The sequence below is a fragment of the Athene noctua genome, chromosome 6 (assembly GCF_965140245.1).
Source record: "Athene noctua chromosome 6, bAthNoc1.hap1.1, whole genome shotgun sequence".
Lineage (NCBI taxonomy): Eukaryota > Metazoa > Chordata > Aves > Strigiformes > Strigidae > Athene > Athene noctua.
In genome coordinates, this window is record NC_134042.1 from 546171 (window position 1) to 568471 (window position 22301).

The 22301-nt window shown below is 64.1% G+C and overlaps 1 protein-coding gene, 1 long non-coding RNA gene and 1 pseudogene across 2 annotated transcripts; all 3 read right to left on the reverse strand.

The window, feature by feature from the left end:
* Positions 1–1700: 1700 nt before the first annotated feature.
* On the reverse strand, positions 1701–3531 carry LOC141961925 (uncharacterized). The gene is made up of 4 exons (XR_012633842.1): positions 3505–3531; positions 2658–2753; positions 2282–2472; positions 1701–2041 (listed from the first exon to the last, which is right to left on the reverse strand). It is a non-coding gene; the product is annotated as an uncharacterized LOC141961925 (long non-coding RNA).
* Positions 3532–3533: 2 nt separating this feature from the next.
* LOC141961797 (kinesin-like protein KIF18B) lies at positions 3534–13217 on the reverse strand (the record flags this gene model as incomplete). The annotated part of the gene is made up of 12 exons (XM_074909133.1): positions 12878–13217; positions 9990–10147; positions 9407–9511; positions 9023–9133; positions 7399–7596; positions 7035–7211; positions 6570–6644; positions 6342–6451; positions 5927–6035; positions 5573–5688; positions 4611–4825; positions 3534–3844 (listed from the first exon to the last, which is right to left on the reverse strand). Coding segments are annotated over exons 1-12 (2001 nt in total), but the record flags the coding sequence as incomplete, so codon positions are not given.
* LOC141961924 (C1q-related factor-like) lies at positions 13201–21989 on the reverse strand (annotated as a pseudogene).
* Positions 21990–22301: the final 312 nt, after the last annotated feature.

The window sequence follows — 22301 nt, forward strand, 5'->3', positions numbered from 1 at the left end:
GGACCCCTCCCCGGGCGGCTGAAAGGGGCTTCGTGCGGGGCCGGAGCCGGCGGGCCCGGCCCCCCCGCGGGGTCTCTTTGTGCCGGGGCCCGGCGCTGCCGGGAAACGCGGGGGGACAGAGCCAGGGGCACGGGGCCACCGCCAGCCCTGAGCCACACAGCGGGACATGGCCAGGCCTCGGGGACAGCGCCGGCGGGGGCCGGGGGGCTTGGGGACCGCGAGGGACTCGTGGGGGCATCGGGGTGGGGGCCCCAAGAGGCGGCTGGATGAAGCCGGGGGGGTCCCAGGAGGGGCTGGAGCGGGGCCAGGGCGGGGGACAGCTCCCGCCGGCTGGCAGCTAGATGGCAGCCGATGGCCGGGAAAGGCTCCCCGCCCGCTCGGGGACGGGGACACGCCGCCAGGCCCCGCTGGACCGCGGCCACCGTCGCCGGGCCACCGACCGCGGCCACTTGGAAAGTGTCGTGGCAACAGCCGTGGCCCCACGGGTGTGACCTGTGGGCACCCAGGGCCAGGGCGGGCTCATACTGGTGCGACTGGGGGCACTCGGGCGGCGCTCCGAGACAACCGCTTGCTGCCACATCCCCCTCGAATCCCCAGAAGCTCCTCGCCCCCAGGCAGGCCCGTGTCCCCCAGCTGTCCTGGGCCGCTGTCACCAGCGGCGGGCAGGGGTTTGCCCACAGGAACGCCCGGCTTGGGGCCCCGATGTACCCCGCAAGTGACACTTGGCCTCCCGGAAGAGTGGCAGCCCTGGGAACGTGTGCTGGGTGACAGCCCCTGGTGACAGGGCTCCTCCGTCCCCCGGGACTCTCTGAAGTCCCCTGGCGTGCACAGTCCTGGCGGGGCAGGACGGGGCTGGGGGCGCGGCGGGGTCCTCGCCAGCCCCCGCGCCGCTCCCCAGAGGTTGATTTTCTCCCAGCTCCTGCCGGCCGGGATCAAAGCACAGAAAGCTGTCCCTGCCGGCAGGCAGAGCTGGGCTCTCCCCCTCCTCCTCCCCGGCCCCCCTTAATGAGACAAACGAACTGGGAGCGGGCTGCAAGTGTTAATTAGAAGCTTCCACGCTCTGAGAAGACAAAGGCGAGATCAGCCGCTGCCAGGCAGGGAAGTAGTGCAGAAGGAGCCGGTGACCCCGGTCCCTGTGGGACAGCAGCACACCCGCAGCTGGGTCCTCCCTCCCCGTCCTGCTCCCACCACGCTTGGTCACCTCTGGGGGTGGCTACGAGGAGCTGGGGCAGGCAAGCAGATGTGCCCGTGGCCAGACGTGCCCTGGCACGGCAGGAAAGGGGGTCGCAGGGGTGTCGGGGGACAGGTGTGGTCCCCAGGTAGGGATGCGGGGAGCTCTCTGCTGTGCAGGCGGCTGGAGCCAGGAGCCCCCAGCGTCACACGGAGACAGGGATGGTGGCCATGGGGTTGTAGCAGAAACACTTTTCGCCCCGCAAAGCAGCAGCAGCCGGTGCTTGCCGGCACTCTGGGACACGGAGCGAGCGCCCCAGAGCCCCCCGGGCACAGCAGAGGGGGCAGAAGGCACCCACGGGGTCCCGGGGATGATGGGAGATGGGGGAAGCCCCGACAGAGCCCACCCCCACGAGCAAGGGCCTTTTCCAGGCCCGCTCAGACGGGAGCTGCTTCCCCATCCCAGCTCCCTGGGCGAGGGGGAGGCGAGAAGAAACAGCCGCACGTCTCCCCTCTCCCCTCTGGTTGGAAACGAAAAAGGTTTATTAAAAATACATGTTATTTCTTAGTATGATACGACAGGGGACGTAACTGGGACGGTGAACAGGAGGGGGCTGGGGGTGACTGCAGGGGTACAAGAAGGGCTGCAGGAATTGTTGTGTGGCTGCAGGAAGGGTGGGACAGGGCTACGAGAGAAAGGAAGAAGTTTGGCACCTGGGTTGGGACACTGCCGGGGATCCTGGGTGCAGGAGCCATCAGCATAAGAGCTTCATTGGCTGGGGGGTGGGAGCAGGGGGGGCACTGCCCAGGGCCACGAGCTCTTTGGTGGTCCTTCTGCTGCCCTTCCAGGAGAGAGGGCCCGCAGGATGCTCTGAGGATGGAAAGAGGAGGGAAGTGCATTAGGCAGCTGCTGGGTAAAAGCAGCAAACCCAGGTCCCGTCCCCCCCCGCCCCGACAGAGATCCAGGTGCTGCCAGCCCCCTCCTCCTTTCTGCCCCTCCCCAAGCACCCACCAGCCTTCCCCGAGGCTCTGGCTACAGCCAGGAAGCAGCAAACCCCAAAGAGCATCTTCCACCAGCAGCAAACCTCCCAGTTCGAGGTATTTTCCTCACCTGACCCGGAAGGGGGCTGGTCCAGCGCCCGCTTGGTGCCTGCCCTGCCGCAGGGAACGCTCTTGCAGCCCGTGGTGCTGCGGGCAGAGGGTTTCCCCAGGCGCCTGCCCGGGAGCGGAGGGGCGCGGGAGGGCTGCGCAGATCTCGGGGTGCTGCAGCTCTGGAGCCCACCCAGGGTGGGGGGAGCAGCGCTGTGAAGAGAAAGGGGCCGTTTTAAACCCGCGAGGCTCAGGGCGGAGCCCCCCCGCGTCCCCACATGTCACAGGTGAGGTGGGGCCGACGCAGGCAGGGACGGGGGCTCGAGCCCCAGGCAGCTGCCAGCCCTTGCTGCCTGCGCGGGGCGCTCTGGGGCACGGGGGGCCGGCGGCTGCCTCACCTCTCCACTCGCCTCCGCTTCTGCGCAGGGGCTTTGGAGACCACGGAGGGCCTGGGGATGGAGGAACCCTTCACGGCAGACACCGGGGCACAGGCTCTGCGGCCAAGGAGAAGGGAGTTAGTGCCCGCTCTCGTGAGGCTGCGAGGCAGCCAGGCCAACACCATCCGCCCACAGGGAACAGGAGTCACAGGAAACCTGCCCGGTTTTGTAGGGGAAAACCGTTCCAAGAGGGGTAAATCCTCAGGAGAGCGGCACAGGAGGCGTCAGCCGCCTGGCTACTGCTGCTCCCTGAGGTGCTCGGGCTGTTCCCCTGGACCTCAGTGTCCCCAGTTCCCTCGGTAGGAACCATTTCCTAGAGCTGCAGGAGGAGACGGGGAGACCTCGGGGTGTCCTGCGTTACCAAGGCCATGCCCATCTCTGCCTTTGGATGCTCTCACAGATTCACAGAGCTTTGGAAAATCCAGAGCCCCTTTGAAGCACCGGCAATAAAAAACCCCAAACTACCAACTAAACAATAAAACGCAAAACCCCAGAGTGTGCAGTCCCAACCCTCGCTCCAACCTCTCTGGGAGCAGAGGTGAGGCCCCACCTGCTTCCCAGCCAGCACGCGGGGCTCCAGAAGGGCCCCAAAGGGAGAAATAGATTTCCTTGGAATGTTTTTTATATCTTTGACAGCGATTCACACACGAGCTCGGACCGCTGGCTGCCTGTCTGCAGGCTGAGTGTTTTCTGCCCAGTCTCCCCCCTTAGCAGAGCTGCAGCGATCCACGGAGGATTCACCCAGACAGCAAGATCGTGGAGGGGGGAGCCCCAAAACCACAGTTAACCCCCCCAGGCCAGCACTTACTGGGGCACGACGGGGCCGTCCTGCTTGTTCAGGTGGCTCTGGACGCTCTCCCAGATGGAGAATTCTGGCAGGCTGGAGGCAGCTGCCTCGGCCACGCTGGGTGAACCACTGCTGTTGGAGACCTCAAAAGTCTCGTTCAGGTTGTGAACGGGCACAGCAGGCAGCGTGCGGCGGTTTTGGGCAGCCGATGACACCGGGGACATGTGACTTGTTGTAGTCCCCCTCCTCTTAATCGGGCCAGGAGCCACCGACGTGGGGCTGCAGGGGGCAGCGAGGTCCTGCAAGCGCTGCACGGTGCCACTCATCCCGGGGGTGCTGGGCACGGCGACAGACACCTGGGCTGAAGGAGCAGAGAAGAAACAGAGTCACCTCCTTGTCTGCAGTTCCCAGGCACCCGCAAAGCCCGGGGCATCCCCCTCACAGCCCCCCGTCACAGCTCGGCGGAGGTCAGCCCAGCGAGCCCTACAGCAGCCGTTTGCCAGCGGGTGTTTCCATCCAACCACCTTAAACCGAGAGGAAAAGAGCCAGCACAACTAATCCTAAAGGCATCAGGCTGGGCCCAAAGCAAGTGCCCTGCGGCAACGCCCGGTCTGTGCCCGGAACACAGGGTCTGCAGCGCCCACGGCTTCGCTATGGGCATCGTGCATCGGCCCTGAGGATGAGGAGGGAGAGCTCAGCCCTGGTCAGATGCAGGCTGCCGGCTGGGAGGCTACAGCCAGGCTGGCTGGGACAAATGTTCCATGGAGGAGTAAACAAGAGGAGGACAAATGAGGATCAGAACTGCTGTTTTGGTCTCCAGGAGCAGAAATATCCCTCACGTTTATGCTGACTCGCACACACATGCTGAGCTCCCCGGAGACAAGGGCTGCTCCTGGCTCCGGCCGTGCCCCGGGCTCCCGGCGGTGCTGGCCAGCCCCAGTCGCTCTACAAAGCGAGGCTGCAGCCGCTCTGGGCAGAACCCGCTGGGTGCCACGTCAGGAGGAGTCAGGAGAAACTCATCTCCCTGCCCTGTGCCCACAGCTGGGAGCTGCCCCCCCGCCACCGGCTCCTCCAGCGCACACCGAGACAAAAGAGAGGGGGCAGCACCGACGGCCCCAGCTTCTCACCCTCACAGCCCTGCTGCATCCTCTGGGCAGGGCTGGCCCCGCCGATCTCTGCGGCTCCCTTTGCAGACGTGGCTTGCTCCCCGCTTACACCAGCCTCCTGACTGACCAGGCGCTCCAGGTCCTCAAATTCGGAGACCATGGCAGGAGTGAGGAGGGCGGCAGCCTTCAGGAGGGCGTATTGCTTTCGGGCAACGTTCAGGACGGCAGCCAGGAGCCTGGGACAGAGAGAGACAGACCCAAGAACCAGTTAGCAGGCGAGCGTGAGCCAGCGTCACCAGTAACAGAGGCCCAGCAGCACCAGCATCACCTCTGAGACACCTCCTTGGGCGGGGCAGAGCCTGTTAGCAGAGTTTTGGGGCAAGAGAGGCAAACTGAAGTCGAGAGATACCCAAGTTGTAAATCTCTTCCTGGACAACCCGAGCTGTGAGTTGTGTGTTTACCTGTTAGTTACAGGGACAAAACGGCACCTGCAGGCTCTGCCGGGCTTCAGACACTTGTCAGCTCCGGCAGAGGCAGACAGATCCAGGCACACGTCAAGGCCAGCCTCCCTCAAGAGGCCTTTCCAAAGAGGTTCATTCTGCCAAGATGCTTGGGGCAGAGACATCAGCAGATGGTGCCACGGGAGCCCTGCCAGGGCAGGGCCCGGGGGAGCAGCGGCAAGAGGAAAGACTTCGCAGAGGTAATTTCAGGACTAACAACGCGCACTGACGGCTCACACGGTGGCTGTGCCTGGAAACCTTCACTGCTGCATTTCCAGGAGAGACTATCCCATGGGATTAGATCTCCAGGAGCCAAATCCCTTATTTTACAGGGCCGGCTGTCATCTGCAGACAAAGACCTGGTCCCATGTCCTTCTGGACAGCCCTTAGGATGGCTACAGGATGCAACAGGAGGGTGGGCAGCCCGTCCTCCGCAGGCAAACATGAGGAAGCAACATGTGGGAACGACACGAGGACACTCACGTCTCTGCCCGGCTGCCAGACAACCCCTGCAGAAGGCACCTTGGTGTCTTCCCTTCCAGCTGGACATCTGTCTGGTGGGCTGCTCTGGGGCTGCTGGGAGGCCTTTCCTCTGGAGCCTGGAGCAATCACCCAAAAGCGCAGCATTAGCCCATCTCTGAGCTGAGTTTGTTCCCCAAATTCCCCGTTAGCTGGGAAGTTAAGGGGTTTTGCCAGCAGTCCACAGCCCCCCACACGCTGAGCCAGGAGCCCGTGGACCGGGTGAGTTCCCGCCCTCTCCCAGCGTGCCCAGGGTACCCCACGAGGGTATGTGAGCCCCCCACCAGGCCCCACTCATCACAGCACCCCTTCTCTCACCTCCTCCTCCAGCTCCATTGGCATCCCAACAGACTGTCCAGCTCCCAGCTCCTGCTGCTCTCCATCACTCCTCTGAGCCACGCTGGTCTGTGGGACAGCTTCCTCCAACCTGCAGAAGGCAGAGAAGCAGCTACTGAGCCAGAGAAGATCCTCTGGGGAAGCTGTCACTTTGCCCAAGAAGTTTTGGGATGGATCAAGGAGAAGAGGATTAGGCCTTTGCAGCCCAGCTTTGTGCACTGTGCTCTGCCACGCTCATAACTGCCCCCGAGCCCAGTCGAGGTGACGTGCACACCAGTAAAGAAGCTCCTCTGCTTTCTAATGGACACCTGGGCTCTGACCAGCACTAAAACCCCACAGGCTCGGGGCACACCAGGAGGTCCCACCAAGCTCTGTCCCTGCTCCCCACCAGCCTCACCTGGGCAGCCCCTCTGGGAAGCCGGAGGGAGCCAGCGGCGCCAGAGCCTGGTTCTGTGACTCCCGGGCAGCGTCCTCATAGACCCGGAGCTTCGCCCGCAGATCTGCCACCTGCGAGGAAGGATCAGCTCTTGCTCAGATGGTTTCACGAGCCCAGGAGCTCAGAGCTCCACGTCCCCAGCAAACCACAGCTAAAGCGAGAGCCCTCCCCTCCCCGCCAGCATCTCACCTCCGCTCTCAGCCGCTCGCAGGTGACGGCGTATTTACTAACGTGGCCGTCAGAGCTGGTCACGTTGCTCTTCAGCTGCAGAGACAGGGCCAAGGCAGAGGTTAAAGCAGCACTGGGGCTGCACGTACCTCTCTCCCAGTGCTGGAGCTGCTCAGCCTCCTCCAGGCTCCCCAGGGAGCCCCAGGGTGGCTGCAGTGGACAGGAGCTGCGCTCAGGGACCTGCTGCCGCAGTCACAAGCCTTTCTGGGTGCTGGGCTGAGGAGCTTTACACGAAGACAGGGCACACACTGTCTGCAGCTTCATCCGCTGCTGTCTGCCCAGAGCGGCACCCCCAGGGCTGGAAAACTCAAGCTGGATAAGGGAGGCACCCACTATCCTCCCCCACCACAAACCAGGCTCCTTCCCAGCCATCCCCAGCCGCTCCCAAACACAGAGCAGATCACCGCCGCAACGCCAGATCCTCACCGACACCTTGATCTCCTTGGCCCGGCCGGCGTACTTGAGGGTGTTGTAGGTGTCCTCGTAGGCCAGGACGGAGGGACTCACGGCGGCGATCATGATGGTGCGGCAGTGGCCGCCGATGGAGTCCTTCAGCAGGCGTGTGAGCTTGCTGTCCCGGTACGGGATGTGGCTTTTCCTGCTCTGTACCGAGAGATCAAGGCTCTGCTCAGCTCCAAATCTGTGCCGCAAGGGCGCGGCGACCCTCATCCCACGGCACCTCTCGGAGCCCAGCCCAGGCTGCCACCCTCACCGCGCGGGCAGAACCATCCCCGGAGGACACCGCGCTCACCCGCCCACCCCGGCGGGGCCACGCGAGGAGCAGCGTTACCTTTGCCTCAGCCAAGGCGTTGATGACGTTGATGAGGGCCAGCAGCGAGCGGTTGATGTTGGCGCCCTCCCGGAGCCGCTCTCCCTTGGTGTTGGCGACCGAAGCTCGCTCCGAGCCTGCCAGGTCGATCAGGCTCATCTTGGCCACTCGCAGGTCGCCAGCGAGGCCGCCAGTGCAGTCCTGCTGCTTCACGTAGATCTGCGAGGACAGAGGTGGGTGAGGCTGCAGCTCCACCAGGCTCGTGGGGCTGCTGGTTGGAGCCAGCATCACCGGTTTCAATGTTTGTGAAACGATGGCGGAGCGGATCACGCAGGCGTGAGATCGAGCGGCAGGAAAGGAGGGGCCCGGCATGCTGAGAAGACAAGCAAAAACTCGGCGATGACTTGAGCAGCAAAGCCACGGAAGGGATCTCGCAAGACGGGACAGAGCTGCGGAAAATAATCTGGTCGTGTCCCCGAAGGGCAACACCCCAACCCAAAGCCCTGGCATCATCCAGGATGTGCTCATGCACGGTGGCAGCCCCAGCCCTGACTCCGACTGTGGGTTTTTCCAGAAATCTCAGATGCCAGTGGGGGCTGCAAGCCCCCAGACACAGCCTCGCAGTGCCCCAGGGAGGCATCCAAGCAGGGCTGGCGGTGCCCAGCCCAGTTCCCAGCTGGTGCAGGCGAGGAGGGACACAGCCACTGAGAGTCACCCACAGCACTGCTCCGTAACTTCCCCTTCAGCATCTCTCAAGATCTCCCAGGAGGAGCAAACACTTCCCCCACCGCCCTGGAACCCCCTCAGCCCCCCAGGAGCGGCTCCTGCATGGCCTGGAGGTGCCACAGAGATAGATGCTGGAGGCTGGTAACCGATCCTGCATCCTCACCAGACTGTGGTTTGCCTGCCGGGCAGGGCAGAGTTCCAGCACAGCTCATGGATTCACGGCAGGCGGGAATCCAGCACCCAGTGACAAGCCCGGCTGGGAAAGCATCCAGACACCTGGACTTCCCCCTGCAAGCAGCAACGGGCAAGGCACCAGGTTCAGAATGAAATTGCAGTCAGAGCCCTCTGTCTCCCCACGCAGCCGTGACGGCCCTGCTAATTCGGGGAAGGGCCTGGCTGGAATTGAAATCAACTGGCAGGTTTGTGTAGGAGAGCACCGAGAAACCGGGGAGCAAATTCACAGAGCCCCGGGGGAGCGGAATTCCCGGCTCAGAGCCGGGGGAGACACGACGGAGCAGACTGCCTGCCTGCGGCACCTGGGGGGAGGCACAAGCAGGAGCCAGCAATACGCGGCCCCTTTGCTCTGAGGAAGGTTTTAGGTGCAGCTCCCACACGCTGAGTTGACAAGAGACAAAAGCACAAAGGGAAATTTCAGCCCTTGGGACCCCTAACACCAAGCTGGGAGTCTGGGGCTGTCTGGGAGACGTGGCCACCAGCGTGACCAGTGTGTGCTGTCCTGCTGCAGCGCTGGCTACTGGCCTGCCCAGACCCACACCTCTCTTCTCAGGGCCAGGACCCACCGATTTTTCCTGTGGCACAGCAGGAGCAGGGGCAGGAACCCCGGGTCCTGGCACAGGCTGGCTCCCTCGCCCCCTTCTCAGCACAAATCCCGAGCGACACTGCAACCCGCAGCCCTCACCTGGAAGATGGCGTGCGAGCGGGAGGAGGTGCTGTTGGCGTCGGTGGGATGGTGCGTCCGGTTCCTGTTGCCGTTGGCCAACATCTCCAGCAGCTGCTCTGCCGACGCGGGCTGGGAGAGAACGGGCAGAGGGCGGGCGTCAGCGCAGCCCGTACGCAAGCACCGAGACAACCCAGCACCCAGCAGCCACGGCGGCGTAGGCTGAGGCATCCTGCAGCTCCGCGGGGCTCCTCTCAGCTCAGGGTGGCGTTTGCTGTCCGCCAGGAGCCGCGCAGATGGCACCCCCGCGCCCTCACACCCCCCACGGCCCCGGGACACGCATCCGCTGTCAGAACTGGTGCAGGCGCAGCGGTGCCCAGACCTTGTGCCCATTTCTCTACCCACCTGGTGGAAGGAGAGACCCTGAACCACGACTCCTTTCTCAGGATCCTCCCGGATGGCCAGAGGGCCCTTGGGCTCCAGCAGGTCATGAATCTGTTCGTTGTACACCTGGAGCAGGGAACGCCACGGAAGGCTGAGGTTTGGTTACCCAACGGGGAGCAGGGAGAGGAACTTTGTGCCCCAGTGTCACGCACAACCTGGCGTCCCCCCGATACCACCTCTGGGGCCTCGTTACACCAAGAGCAGCTGAGGGGGCTCTCAATGCAGAGGAGAGCTTGGGAGGGCTTCACTGGCAAGTCACCGCGCCACCACTCCTCCAAAGCCAGGAAGCCCTCGTCGCTCGGGGACCACGGCAAGGAGCAGAAAATGCCCCAGGGTCCAGGTGGGAGAAACCAGCAGCACCAGTTCTCCAAACTGGGTGGGTGAGCCTGCTTCCAGCCAGGCTCTAAGGCTGCCCTGGGGACACCGGGCACAGCTGTCAGTGCAGCGGGTACCCTGAGTGTGGCACTGCAGGGTCTGGATCAACCCCAGGTCCCAGTTACGGTGACCCGGAGGCAGGAGGGGACCCGGCTCGGACGCGGCGTACCTCCTGGTAGGAGACGAGCACCTCACAGCTCTTCTCCTCTTGCCTGGCCTCGATCCTCTTGTACAGCTCCACCATGGTGAGGTACATGATGCCAGGGCTTTCCTCCGAGCCCAGCATGGTGTAGGTTTTCCCTGCTCCTGTCGCACCGTAGGCAAACACTGGGAAGAGAAAGGGTGGAGGGTTGCAACGATCGTTAATTAACAGGAGCGGCGGAAAGTGCACTCCTTGCCGGAGAGGAGAGCTTCCCGCAGCAACCCCTGCGGCGGGGGCTGCTCACAGCCTTTGCAGAGAGAAGCCAAAGCCAATTCCCCTCCACGTTTGCCACTCGACCCCTCAGTGCAGTTTTTTTTCTCACTGCAGCCTCTCTCATTTAGCAGAGACAGAACGAGTCCCCAAACCATCACGTGCTTGGATGCTCCAGTCACCCCTGAACCTTCTTTTTAACAAGCCGAGCAGCCCCATTCCCCCACCTCTCCCCAGAAGGCGTTTCTTCTTCCAGACCTGGTAATTCATCTCACCCCCCCACCCCCCCTTTCAACACTCTTTGAAGCGTCACCATCAGAGCAGGACACACTAACCCAGAGAGCCTCAGCCCGTCCCCCCAATAGCAGCACTCGGGGCTTGGCAACTCTCGTTTGAGGATCCTGGAGTTATTTTATGCAGATAGAGACACGAGACGTGCCTGCCAGGTGGGCACAGTGACAGAGGCAGCCTTCAGCAGCTCGCAGAGCATGCCGGAGAGCCAGGAATAGCATCCTCCGGTCCCAGTGCCCGGCCCGGCACATGATTAGACAGGAGAGCAGCCTCTCCCGCACGGTGCTGCCTCACACAAGTGATGTGCTCGTTAAGCCGCTCGTCTGCTGACAGCCTGCCAACAGCACGGGGGGCTGCGGCGGCAGGCGAGGAGCTTTCAGACCCAGCAAGGAGCTTTCAGACCTGGCTTTACAGAGCTGCCAGCCTGCGGCATGCTCACAAGGGGCACGGCAAACCCCAAAGCACCCCAAGATGTGTCTGCTTCACCCCAGATCCCGCTCCCAAACCCAGCATCCTCCCAAAGCTCTGCCCCTCACCGCGATTCGGGCTGCGAAGGGATGGCAAAAGCAAGGGGCTCTTTGCGCCACAGATCCACCTGATTTCTCGCCATCCTTCCCACCCTAGCAGAGCGGAGAGCATGTCATCCTTGTCCCTCAGAATGCCTGGAAAGCACCTGCCCAGCCTCATTTCTGCCCCAACGCCCACCTCCATCCCCTCCAGCACCGCTGTGGCCCCCAGCATCACAGAACCACAGCACACCCAGGCTGTGAGGAACCTGGAGAGATCGTCTGGTCTGAGCTTTTGTGGGAAGGGGAGCCCAGATGAGATCATCGTGCACCCTGTCCAATGGCATCTTGAACACCCCCAGCCCTTGGGACTCCACTATGCCCCTGGGGAGGCTGTGCCAGTGAATGTCCTCACTGTAAAAAATGTCTTCTACTGAGATGAAACCTCTCCTGGTTCAACATGTCCCTGCTGCCCCTTGTCTTCAACTTGTGACCAGAGAGCCCCCATCCTCTCCAAAGCTGCCCTTTAAGTCCTCAAAAACGGATGAGGTTCGCCCCGGACTCTTCTCCTCTCCAGGGAGAAGAGACCCATCTCCTTCAGTCTCCCCTCTCTGTCCAGCCCTTGGCTCATCTCTGGGGCCCTCCTTTGGAAATCCTCAACTCTACCTGCATCCAGTCTACCTACATCTCTGTCTGAGCTAGAAATGTCCCTGCAGATGCAGCCCCAGACCCAACTTGGGAGACTTTGCACTCCTCTGTCTTCATCCTCCCACTGTTCCTGCTTTTCCAGCCCAGCCAGGTCCCTCCTCACCATTTCCTCCCCACAAATCCTTTTCCCCCTGGAGCCCTGCGTCCAGCTCTGGGGTCCCCAGCACAGGACAGACATGGACCTGTGGGAGCGGGGCCAGAGGCCACGGGAACGGTCTGAGGGCTGGGACAGCGCTGCTGCGGGGAGAGGCTGAGAGCTGGGGGTGCTCAGCCTGGAGAGGAGGAGGCTCGGGGAGACCTTACTGAGGCCTCTCAATGTATAGAAAGAGGCTTGTAGGAAAGTCGGAGAAAGACTTTTTACCAGGGCCTGCAGTGACAGGACAAGGGGCAACGGCTTTTAACTGACAGAGGGCAGGTTTAGACTGGACGTAAGGCAGGAATTCTTCCCTGTGAGGGGGGTGAGGCCCTGGCACAGGTTGCCCAGAGAAGCTGTGGCTGCCCCCCCCCGGCAGGGTTCAAGGCCAGGTTGGACGGGGCTTTGGGCAACCAGATTTAGTGACACATGTCCCTGCCCATCGCAGGAGGGTTGGACTGGATTATCTTTCAAGGTTCCTTCCAACCCAAACCATCCTGTGACTCCGGAAGTTGCTCTTATTCAGGTTTTGCTTCTCCTCATTGCTCCCCAGGGGGAGATTCGACATTTCCATGTCAGGATCGTCCCTGTCCCGATCACACTCACAGTCACACCAGCTTGGTGCCAGCACCAAGTTTCAGGCTGCATGTTTGCGTGTTGCTGTTGTGTACCCTCATATCCCCAGCTGCTTAGGGCTTCCACAATAAATGAACAGCTCCACTGAGTCCACCCTGCCTGGGAGCAGATGGGACAGGAGCTCCTGCAAGGATTTTAGAAGTTTTTCTTTGCAGAAGGGGCTGTTGGGCGTTGGAATGGGCTGCCCAGGGCAGGGGGGGAGTCCCTATCCCTAGAGGGGTTGAAGAGTCGGGCTGAGCCAGCACTGAGGGATCTGGTGGAGTCGGGAACGGTCAGTGTGAAGTTTGTGGTTGGACAGGAGGAGCTTCAAGATCTTTATTATCCTGGATTATTCTGGGTTTCTGATCAAAGGAGGACCCTCCGGGTCTTACCGGAGCAGTTGTAGCCATTGAGGACGCTGTCCAACAACGCGTGGGTGGTGTGCTGGAACACCTCCTCCTGCGTGGCCCCCTCCCCAAAAACTCGGTCAAAGACAAACTTCAGGTCCTTGCTGTGGTGCTTGGGCCCGTGAGTGGGCAGCACACTGCTGGGGGGGCCACTGTGCTCTTCAGGGTTGAAGACGAGGATGTGCTGGTCAACGACATGCAGGACGGGGCGTGCGGCCCGCTCTCGCTCACAGGAAGCGCGGGGCCGCACACGCACCACAACAGCCACAGAGCCCTCCTGGGGCGGGGGCCCCAGCATCATGGTGACGGGGGTGCTGCGATGGGGGCGCGGCACTGCCTGGAGAACAACGGCACCGGGCTCCAACGTCCCAAGGGCCTCACGCACTGTGGGGGGTGGGGGGGAATGGGTCAGCTGAGGCTGAGGGGGTGGAGGGGAGCCCACAGCTGGGCAAGGCCTCGCACCCCCTCCCTGTCCTGACCCCCGCTGGTGCCCCCAGAGCTGCCGTTAACACCCGCCCACGGCCCGACCCCTTCAGCCCCGTCCCCCCCGGCCTACACCCCCCTCTGGTCCCTGCAGCCCCTCTCACGGCCCCACACCCCCTTCAGGCCCCCACAACCCCCTCCCACAGCCCTGCCCGCCCCCTCCAGGGACGCCGTCCCACCCCCTCCCCTTCGGGCCTCTGTAGCCCGCCCCCCCCTCCACGCTGCCACCTTCGAGCCCCCCCAGCCTCCCTCGGGCCCCTCGTTCTGCCCACCCAAGGCCCTTCCTAAGGCCCCCGGCCCCCCACACCGCCTCCCCCGGCCCCGCAGGCACTCCCAGCCCTCCCCACCCCTCCGAGCCCCGGCCCGCCCACCCCAGGGCCCCAGACCCGCCCCCAGGGCCCCAGACCTGCCACCCGCGCTCCCGCTCCTCGCCCCCCGCGCACCCAACGCCTCAACGGACCCTCCCGCCGCTCCGCTGCCAACGGCCGCGCAGGCCCCGCCCTCGCTCCTCATTGGCCGCTCTTCACGCCTCGCCCTCCCATTGGCTGTCCGCCCGGCGCGCTGCACCATGGGAGCGGTAGTCCCGCGGCCCCGACCTGGCCGCCATCTTTCCCCCTTCCCCGTCGCCGTCCCGGCCGTGGCGGCCCCCTGCGGCCGGGAGAACCGGCGGCCCGAGCGCTGTCCAGCGGAGAGAGCCCAGCCAAGGGCCCGGCAGGGCTGAGGGGCGCGGGGTCGCCGCCTGCTGCCTGCCACAGCGAGCCGCAGCGGCAGCCTTCTCCTCCCAGCTCCGAGCTGACAGCCCCGGCCCTGAGCAGCTCCCGCTGCCCGGCCGCTGCTGCTCCCGGGGAATTGGTGCTGAGAAACGAGCCCCGGTACCGCCGGGGGACACCCACCCACCCGTGCACCCTGTCCCCAGGGCCACCCAGGGGGCCCCAGCGGCTCCTGTCCTCTGACCCCACCGCAGGGGCTCATCGAATTGGGCGGCGTCCTGCTGATACAAGGAAATGATCCCGTGCTTTGAAACTGATTTACTTATAACAGCTTAGAGCAACTTAAAATAATTTCTGAATATTGCTTAAGAATCCTGCTTGCCCTGACTGTTCTGTTGAAGCTTACCAAGGGCTACTGTGTGCATCTAAACAAAGCATTTTCTGTGGAAACTTACCAAGAACTACTATGTTTGGCAAAAATAGGAGCCATGTCCTTGGAAAGCAGATGGGTTCTGACAAGTTGAGTCTTTGTAGTGGGTAGACAGCCACGTATCGGCAGTAGAAACTGATCTACTGGTGCTTTTAGGTAAGATAGAGTTGGTAAACCAGCTGAAAACCACTCTTGTTGTTCAAGATATTGCCTGAGAGAATCTGCATATGCTCCAAGGAAAAGTACAAGGTGAGGAGGACTGTGAGCCTTCCTCCAACAGACCCCAGAGACACCCACCAGGAGGCAATGGGCAGAGAACATCAACTGCTGACACCAGCATCTAGAGCCAACCCAGCCTCACTCATGCACATGGATATTTGTATTGTGTAATCCAATGAATATGGATATCCACACTTGGTAAGTTTTTGGTAAAATGTGCTGTGGGGGTGCAAGCTTTGCAGAGAAATCCCCTTGCACCCCGGCCGGAGTAAACATACAAACATACCTGCTGTGTAACTCTACTCCAGTTGTAGAGTCTGTTTCTATGAATCGCTGCCTGCACCGAAGCAGCGGTGACAGGTGACCGTGTCAGAGGGTCCTCATGGCTCTGCAGGGCTGGACCACGTCCTCCCCCCTGCAGTGAGGACGCATGTACCTGAGGGGACACCCCTCATGGGGCCACCTGGGCTCTGGGTCAGGGACATGGTGGCGGTGGCACCCCCACTGTCTGCACTGGAGGTGGCAGAGAAGACGCCAGCGCTTGGGGACAGGGGAGCCTCTCCCGGCACCCCCGGCCGGGCCAGTTCAGGAAGCCAAGCGGGGTCGACTGGGGGGGTGGCAGGTGGACCCTGTCCCTGGGCTGGGGGATGTTGGCTCTGCCCCACGCGGGGACACAGACAGCAGACGGGGAGAGGTCACAGCTCTGCTTTACCATGGGGTAGCCCTGGGGTCAGGCAGCAAGGCATCTCCCCCCTGCCCCAGCGCAGCCCCCCAGCATGGGGCTGGACAGGGGGGCACCCGTATGGACATCTGCGCGTCCTGTACATATATACACGCCAGCAGGGACCCCCGGCCCCGGCACTGCCCCGAGCGTGGGGGGGCAGCGAGGAGTGGGGCACCACGGGGCCAAGCGGGGAGCACAGCCAGGGGATGGGGGCACAGTGGGGCAGCGCAGGGGGGTCCCCCAGCCTCTTGCTGGTCCCCAGCCCCCTGCGGGCCCCCAGCCTTGAATTAGCAGCTGTGGGGTGAGCTAATGGGAAAGGGGGGGTTTGGGGCACCGCACATGGCCTGGATCGCTGTGGGGGGATGCCGTGGGGCTGGACAGTAGCAAAGGGGAGGCTCTAGGGCTGGGCGGCAGTGGGGGGACGCTGTGGGGCTGGGCGGTCTTTGGGGGATACCGTGGGGCTGGAGGTCTATGGGGCGATGCCGTGGGGCCGGGGGGCCGTGGGGCGACGCTGTGGGTGCGGGTTCAGTCCGAGTAGATGATGAAGCCGGAGAAGGTGCTGTACTTGTTGTTGTTGCCGCCGTGGGCTTTGCCCCCGTCCAGCTTGATGAAGACCTCGTCCCCCGCGTCCAGGTGCAGGATGACGCTGTTGCTGGCGTAGTCGTAGTTCTGGTCGGCGTCCTGCGCGATGGCGCTGGCCCGCACCTGCGCAGGGGACACCCGCGTTACCCGGCTCAGGGCACGGCTCTGCCCCGGGTCCCACGGGACACCCGGGGTCCCGGCTCAGCCGCAGCCAGGGAGAGCGCCCGCCAGCTCCGGGGCAGCGTGGGGTGCCCTGACCCCCCCCACGGGTGACGCACCCCGGATGGAGGGGGCTGCCCCCAGCACCGCCCGGAGCCTCTCCCTGACCGGGCAGGCTCCGAGCTGGGGCCCTGGCGCTGGGTTTGGGGCCACAGGCCCAGGCTCGGGTGTGGCACCACGACTCGGAGGCGGGGCCCCAGCTCTGGGTCTGCACGGGGGGGACCCCGGCACGGACACGGAACCACGGCTCCGGACTGGGGTGCAGCACCACAGCTCAGGCACGGGATCCCGTCTCCCGATGGGGATGTGGGACCCAGCTCAGACATGGAGCCGCGGTTTCAGATTCAGCCACGGGCCCACAGCTCAGACACGGGACCCCGTCTCGGGTTTGGATGTGAGTCCACAGCTCTGACACGGGACCCCGACCCTGGGTTCGGATGCAGCACCACGGCTGAGACACGGGACCCCATCTCCGGGTTTGGATGTGGGACCCCGGCTCGGACACGGGACCCTGACCTAGTGCAGCTGCGGGACCGTGGCTCAGAGCTGGGACCCCGACTCTGGACTCGGACACAGGACCGTGGCTCAGATGTGGGACCCCGGCTCGGACACAGGACTGCGTCTCCAAGCCCAGCCCGGCCCCAACCAACCTGATTCTCCTGCACATCTTCCCATGAGCTCCCTGTGGGCCATGAGCGTGTAGCGAGGCTGAGCTCAAATCCCCCCAAAACAAGCCTCGCTCTTCACCCTGATCCCAGCCTGCTGGGGGGCGGGATGCTCCCCCCGAGAAATATTTCCTCCGTGCCAGAGGACAAGGCCGGGAGGTGCCGGCAGAGCCGGAGGTGCCGTAACTGCCTGGCAAAGAAGTTCCGTGGCTGGAGCCTGCTGCCACTGCAGAATTATTTGGGTAATCAAATCTCCGCCGGCGCCTTGCCGGGAGATCGCGCAGCGCTGGGTGACAGCGACAAGCCGGCAGGTAAAATCCCAAATGAAATAAATGCAAAAGCGACTTGCTGGGGAGAAGATGCTCCTAATTACAACCGACAACAATGGGCTCTTAATTGGCTCACGCTGGGTGGGGAGGGTCCTCTCCTCATCTCCCCGAGCCGACAGGCAGCCTGCGATGGCGTGCTCAGACACTGTTAACTCTGGAACCTACCGATGTCCCAGCAGGTGGTCCCGTGCTCTCACCCACGCAGCCGTATCCCTCGTGCCATCACCAACACTATCACCCTGTTAATATTCGCCCTGTGTATAACCCGCCACCACGAGGGTCCCCATCCCTGGGGGAGGACACCCGGTGAATCTCAGGGGGTCACAGTGTCCCAATCTCCGGGGGGTGTTGCCTCACAGAGGGTCATGCTGAGGAAGAGGAGGGAGGAAGAAGCAGGGGGGAGGGAGAACGAGGGGAAGCTTTTTGGTGCCGGGCTCTGCTGCCATCGTGTCCCTCCCCCTGCAGCCAGAGCCGCCCAGTGCCATCCATCTTCCCTCGTTAAGGAGCTGCCTCGTCACCACGTGCCCGCCAGCCCTTCGCGCTAACCAGGGAAGACAAATGGCAGCACCAGGCTGGCCTGAGCCGCTCCCGGCACCACGGTGGCAGAGGAAGTGGGGGCTGCCACCAAGTCCCCCCCTCGGATGGTCTCATCCCCCTCGTGCTGCTCTGTGCCTCAGTTTCTCCGTGCCACAGCCTGGCGCAGCCCCGGGGGGTGGGAACCATAGGGGGGACATGGCCCCCAGCCCCCGCAGCTGGCTCTGCTGCAGCCGCTGTCACTGACCCCGGTGACACTGCTGGGGGGTGTCACCAGCCCTGGGGTCACTGGGATGGTCCCCGACGTGGCCGGCTGCGCCCCAGGGCCCTGGGCTGGCAGGGGGACGGGGGCCAGCGGGGCTGAGCTGCTCGCGGTGACGCTCGGTGCCTCGGGGACACCATGTGCCCCACGTGCCACGGCCACCGTGGCCCAGGACCCCAATGTGTGGCTGTGGGCGCTCCCCAGCACCCCCAAGTGTAGTGGCGGGCGCCCCCCAGCACCCCCAGACATATGCCGGGTGCCCTCCCAGCACCCCCAGGCGCAGCAGTGGGTGCCCCCCTTCGGACCCCTCTGGGCATGGCGGTGGGTGCCCCCCAGCACCCTTGGGGGCAGTAGCAGGTGGCCCCCTGGGCCCCCAGGCACAACACTGGGTGCCCCCAGAATCCCCCCCCAGCAAGGGGGTCCCCCCTGGGGACTGTCCCCAGGCCCCCAACCACAGGGACCCCCCCGGGGCTGTGCCCCTCCCCAGGCCTTTGGCTACACGAGGCAGCCGGGGCCACAGTCACCCCCACCACGGGGACCCCAGAACCGCCCCGTTCCGACCCCGTCCGTCCGTCCGTCCAACCGTCCAGCACCCGCCCCCACCCCGCTGCCCCACTCGCCTGTCTATGGGCTAATACAAATAAGAATAATTAATGCTAATTAACCACCAGGAGCAGCTCCCTCCCAGCGCCGGGGCTCCCCTGGCTCTCATTAACTCCAGCCCCGATGCAGGGTGAGGGGCTGTGCCCAGAACCAGCAGCGCCCAGAGGAAAGTGGGGGGGTCAGACGGACACCCCCGAGTTATAATTCCCTAGGAGGAGGCTGGCATCGACCCCTGTCTACCAGGAAACACCCCGGCAACCCCCGACCCCCCAGCTTTGCCAGGGATGGAGCATTTTTGGTAACAAATCCCTAATTAACCCAATTTTCTCATTTTTGGGGGTATTTTTGGGGTACCTTTTTGAAACTCTCCCGCTGGAGCCAGCCCGCTGAAACGCTCCCCTGCCTCCCGAGCCGCTTCTTTATAAATATTGGAGCGGCGATACCTCGTTAGTAATTAACAACCAGTTAATTAAGCTGCATCGCGCGCCCGACCAAGTGCAGTTCCTCTTGTCGAGGGGCTCCGTAGCTTCTGGAAATTCATCCAGGAGCGTCCGGGTGCATCAATCCCCCACCAGGCTGGGGGGGTCAGAGCTCAGTGGAGGGCAGGAGAAGGCAGGAAGGTTTGGGGGGGGTCCCCAAAAATACTTTTGTGGAGGAATAAGGGGTTGAAGTGTTTTTTTGGGGATGCTCAGTCCGGAGTTACACAGATGCTGCTTGGGAGAAAGAGCCAGGGGTGCCAAGCGTCGCCAGGACCCTCCAAAATTTGGGACTGGAGTGGGGGACACACAAAAAAAAAAAAATAAAATTAAACTGTTTGGATGGAGAAAAAAAGCTGAGCGGCTTCTGCCTCTGCTGCCCTCCCGGCTCAGGGGTTTTAAGAGCCGAGGGGTGAAGTGCTGTGGCCGTGACAGGACTCCCAATTCCCGCCCCCCCCAGCTGTTTTTGGGGGTTGATAACGCAAGTTTGGGTTCATTTGGTGTCGTACATCCTCAGGATAAGGATGCACCACAGGGCTGGATGCCGGGAGAAGACGGGAAGTGGGAGCGGGGTGGGATGAATCCCGGTGAGGATGCCGGTTGTGGTGACACCCAAGGGAACTGAGCTCAGGTGACGTTTTGGGGGTCACGACCACGTCTTGGGCCTCAGGTCATGGCTGGGGGGGACACAGTGTGAGAAAGGGGCAGCGCTATGGACATCACCCGAAAACAGCGGGGATGGAGGGTCTCGGGATTGGGAGGATTTTCAGATGGACGGGGTCTGGGGGGGATGCCGGAGTGGGGCGGGGGACAGGGACGGAGCCAGCCTCGGGGTGTCCCCCCATGGTGTCCCCTCGCAGCCCGGACGGGATGAGGACATGTCTCCTCACCCAGCGGCAGCAGGACTGGCTCTGGGCCGGGGGGGCTGCACCCCACAATTGGGGCAGAAGCTGCCCCCTCCAGGGACTGTCCCCCGTGGAGGAGCCTTGTCCCCGCCGGGGAGGGCAGGACACCCTGGGGACACTGTGGGGACACCCCAAGGCACCCCAGAGGCATGACAGGGCACGTCTGTGGGGCCAAGGAAAGGACCAAGGGGACCCTTGGGGACATGGCAGGGCAGCCTGGCTGTGGTGGCAGCATGTGCCCCCAGTGCTGGGAGAGGGACGGGGTACCCGGGGGAGCATCTCTGGGCATGGGAGCAGGATGGGGCACCCCGGGGGTGCACCCAGAGCCCAAAACTGCTACTGGAGAAAGGATGGGGCACCCCTGGGGTGCATCTTTGGGGCTGGGAGTTGGATGGGGCACCCCAGGAACACACTCAGGGCCCATCATCGCTACTGGGAAAAACACAGAGCCTCTTGGGGGCAAATCTCCAGGGCTGGCAGAAGGATGGGCCATGCCGTGGATGCATCTCTGGAGCTGGGAGCGGGACAGGGCACCCTGGGGATGCACCCAGCGCCCATCACTGCCACTGGAGAAGGATGTGGCACCCTGGGGTGCATCTCCATGGCCAGGAGAAGGATATGGCGCCCTGGGGATGCACCCAGAGCTCATCATTGCCACTGGGAGAGGGACAGAGCATCCTGGGGTACATCTCTGGGGCCGGGAAAAGGATGGGGCACACCAGTGGAAGCTCCCAGAGCCCATCCTTGTCACTGAGAGAAGGATGGAGCACCCCAGGGATGCATCTATGGGGCCAGGAGAAGGACAGGGCACGCCGCAGGTGCATCTCTGCAGCTGGGAGAAGGACGTGGCACCCCAGAGATGCACCCGGAGCCCATCACTGCCACTGGAGAAGGATGTGGCACCCTGGGGTGCATCCCTGGGGCTGGGAAAAGGACGGGGCTCCCCGGGGGAAGCACCCAGAGCTCATCATCAGCACTGGGAGAAGGATGTGGCATACTGAGGGTTCACCTCTGGGGCCAGGAGAAGGATGGAGCACCCAGGGGGTGCATCCCTGGGGCTGGGAAAAGGACGGGGCACCCTGAGGAAGCACCCAGCGCCCTTCTCCGGTGCTGGGGGGGCAGTGACATCTCCCGTCCCCGCGGGGGGGCTGGTAGCTGGGATGGCCAGCCCTTACCTGGCCGTTCTTGCAGAGGTCGGCCCACATGCTGGTGCCGTCGCCGCCGCGCATGAGGACGTGCTAGGTGAAGAAGCAGGTGCCGGGGATGGCGCAGGTGAACTTGCCGGAGGCAGCGTCGTAGCTGTTGCCCAGGTTGGTGACCACGTCGTCGAACTTGAGGACCTCGTAGCCCTCGTGGGGGTTCTTGAGGCCGGCGTAGAATGCGACGCGCGGCACCGTGCTGTAGGTTGCCGCACTCACGGCACCCGTAGCCCCTGGTCCCGGTAATCCCGGTGGTCCTGGTCGTCCCACTTCACCCCGTGCCCCCACCGGTCCCGGTGGTCCCGGTTCTCCCGGTGGTCCCGGCGGCCCCGGTTTCCCCGGTCGCCCCGGCTTGCCCTGGGGACCCTGCACCAGGGTGGAAGGCGGCGGGAGGGGTCCGCGTTCGGCCGGTTGCGGAGCGGGTGCGGCGGCGGGGCCGTAGGGCTCGCAGACCATCCGGCATGTCCCCAGCATCTCGTAGCGTCCGTCGGTACCGGCGGAGCTCACCAGCACCGGGATGAGCACCACCAGCACCAGCACCATCACCACCCCCGCCGCGGCCGCCAGTAAAGTTTTGCGGCCCAGGCTGAGCCGCCGCCCGGCCGGGGCGCGTTGTCGGCCGGGGGCGGGAATGGTGGCGGTGGGGGGGAGCAGGGCGGCGGCGGCGCGGGGGGGCTCGGGGGTGGCGGCGGCGGTGGCCGCTCCGCTGCGCTCCGCTGGCTCCGGTGCGCCCCGCGCCCGCCCAGGCCACGCCCACTGTCACCGGGCCACGCCCCCTCCCGCCCCGACCGCGCCCTCCGACACGCCCCGTCCCGCCCCGGACACGCCCACGCCCCGCGCGGGGACACGCCCCCTCTGCCGCGCCCCCCGCCCCCCCGCAGCCACTCGCGCCCGCACCCGCCCGTGACCCGGGGTCTCCGTGGGGCCCCGGTCCCCCCGCCCCCGGCTGCCCCCCTGAACCCCCCCACCGCTGGGGACCCCTCCGTGGCCCCGTCCCGTCCCCCCCCCCGACCCGCGTGGGCCGTCCCCGCGCGGTCACCCCGAGCCACGCCCTGTCCCCACGGGCCCA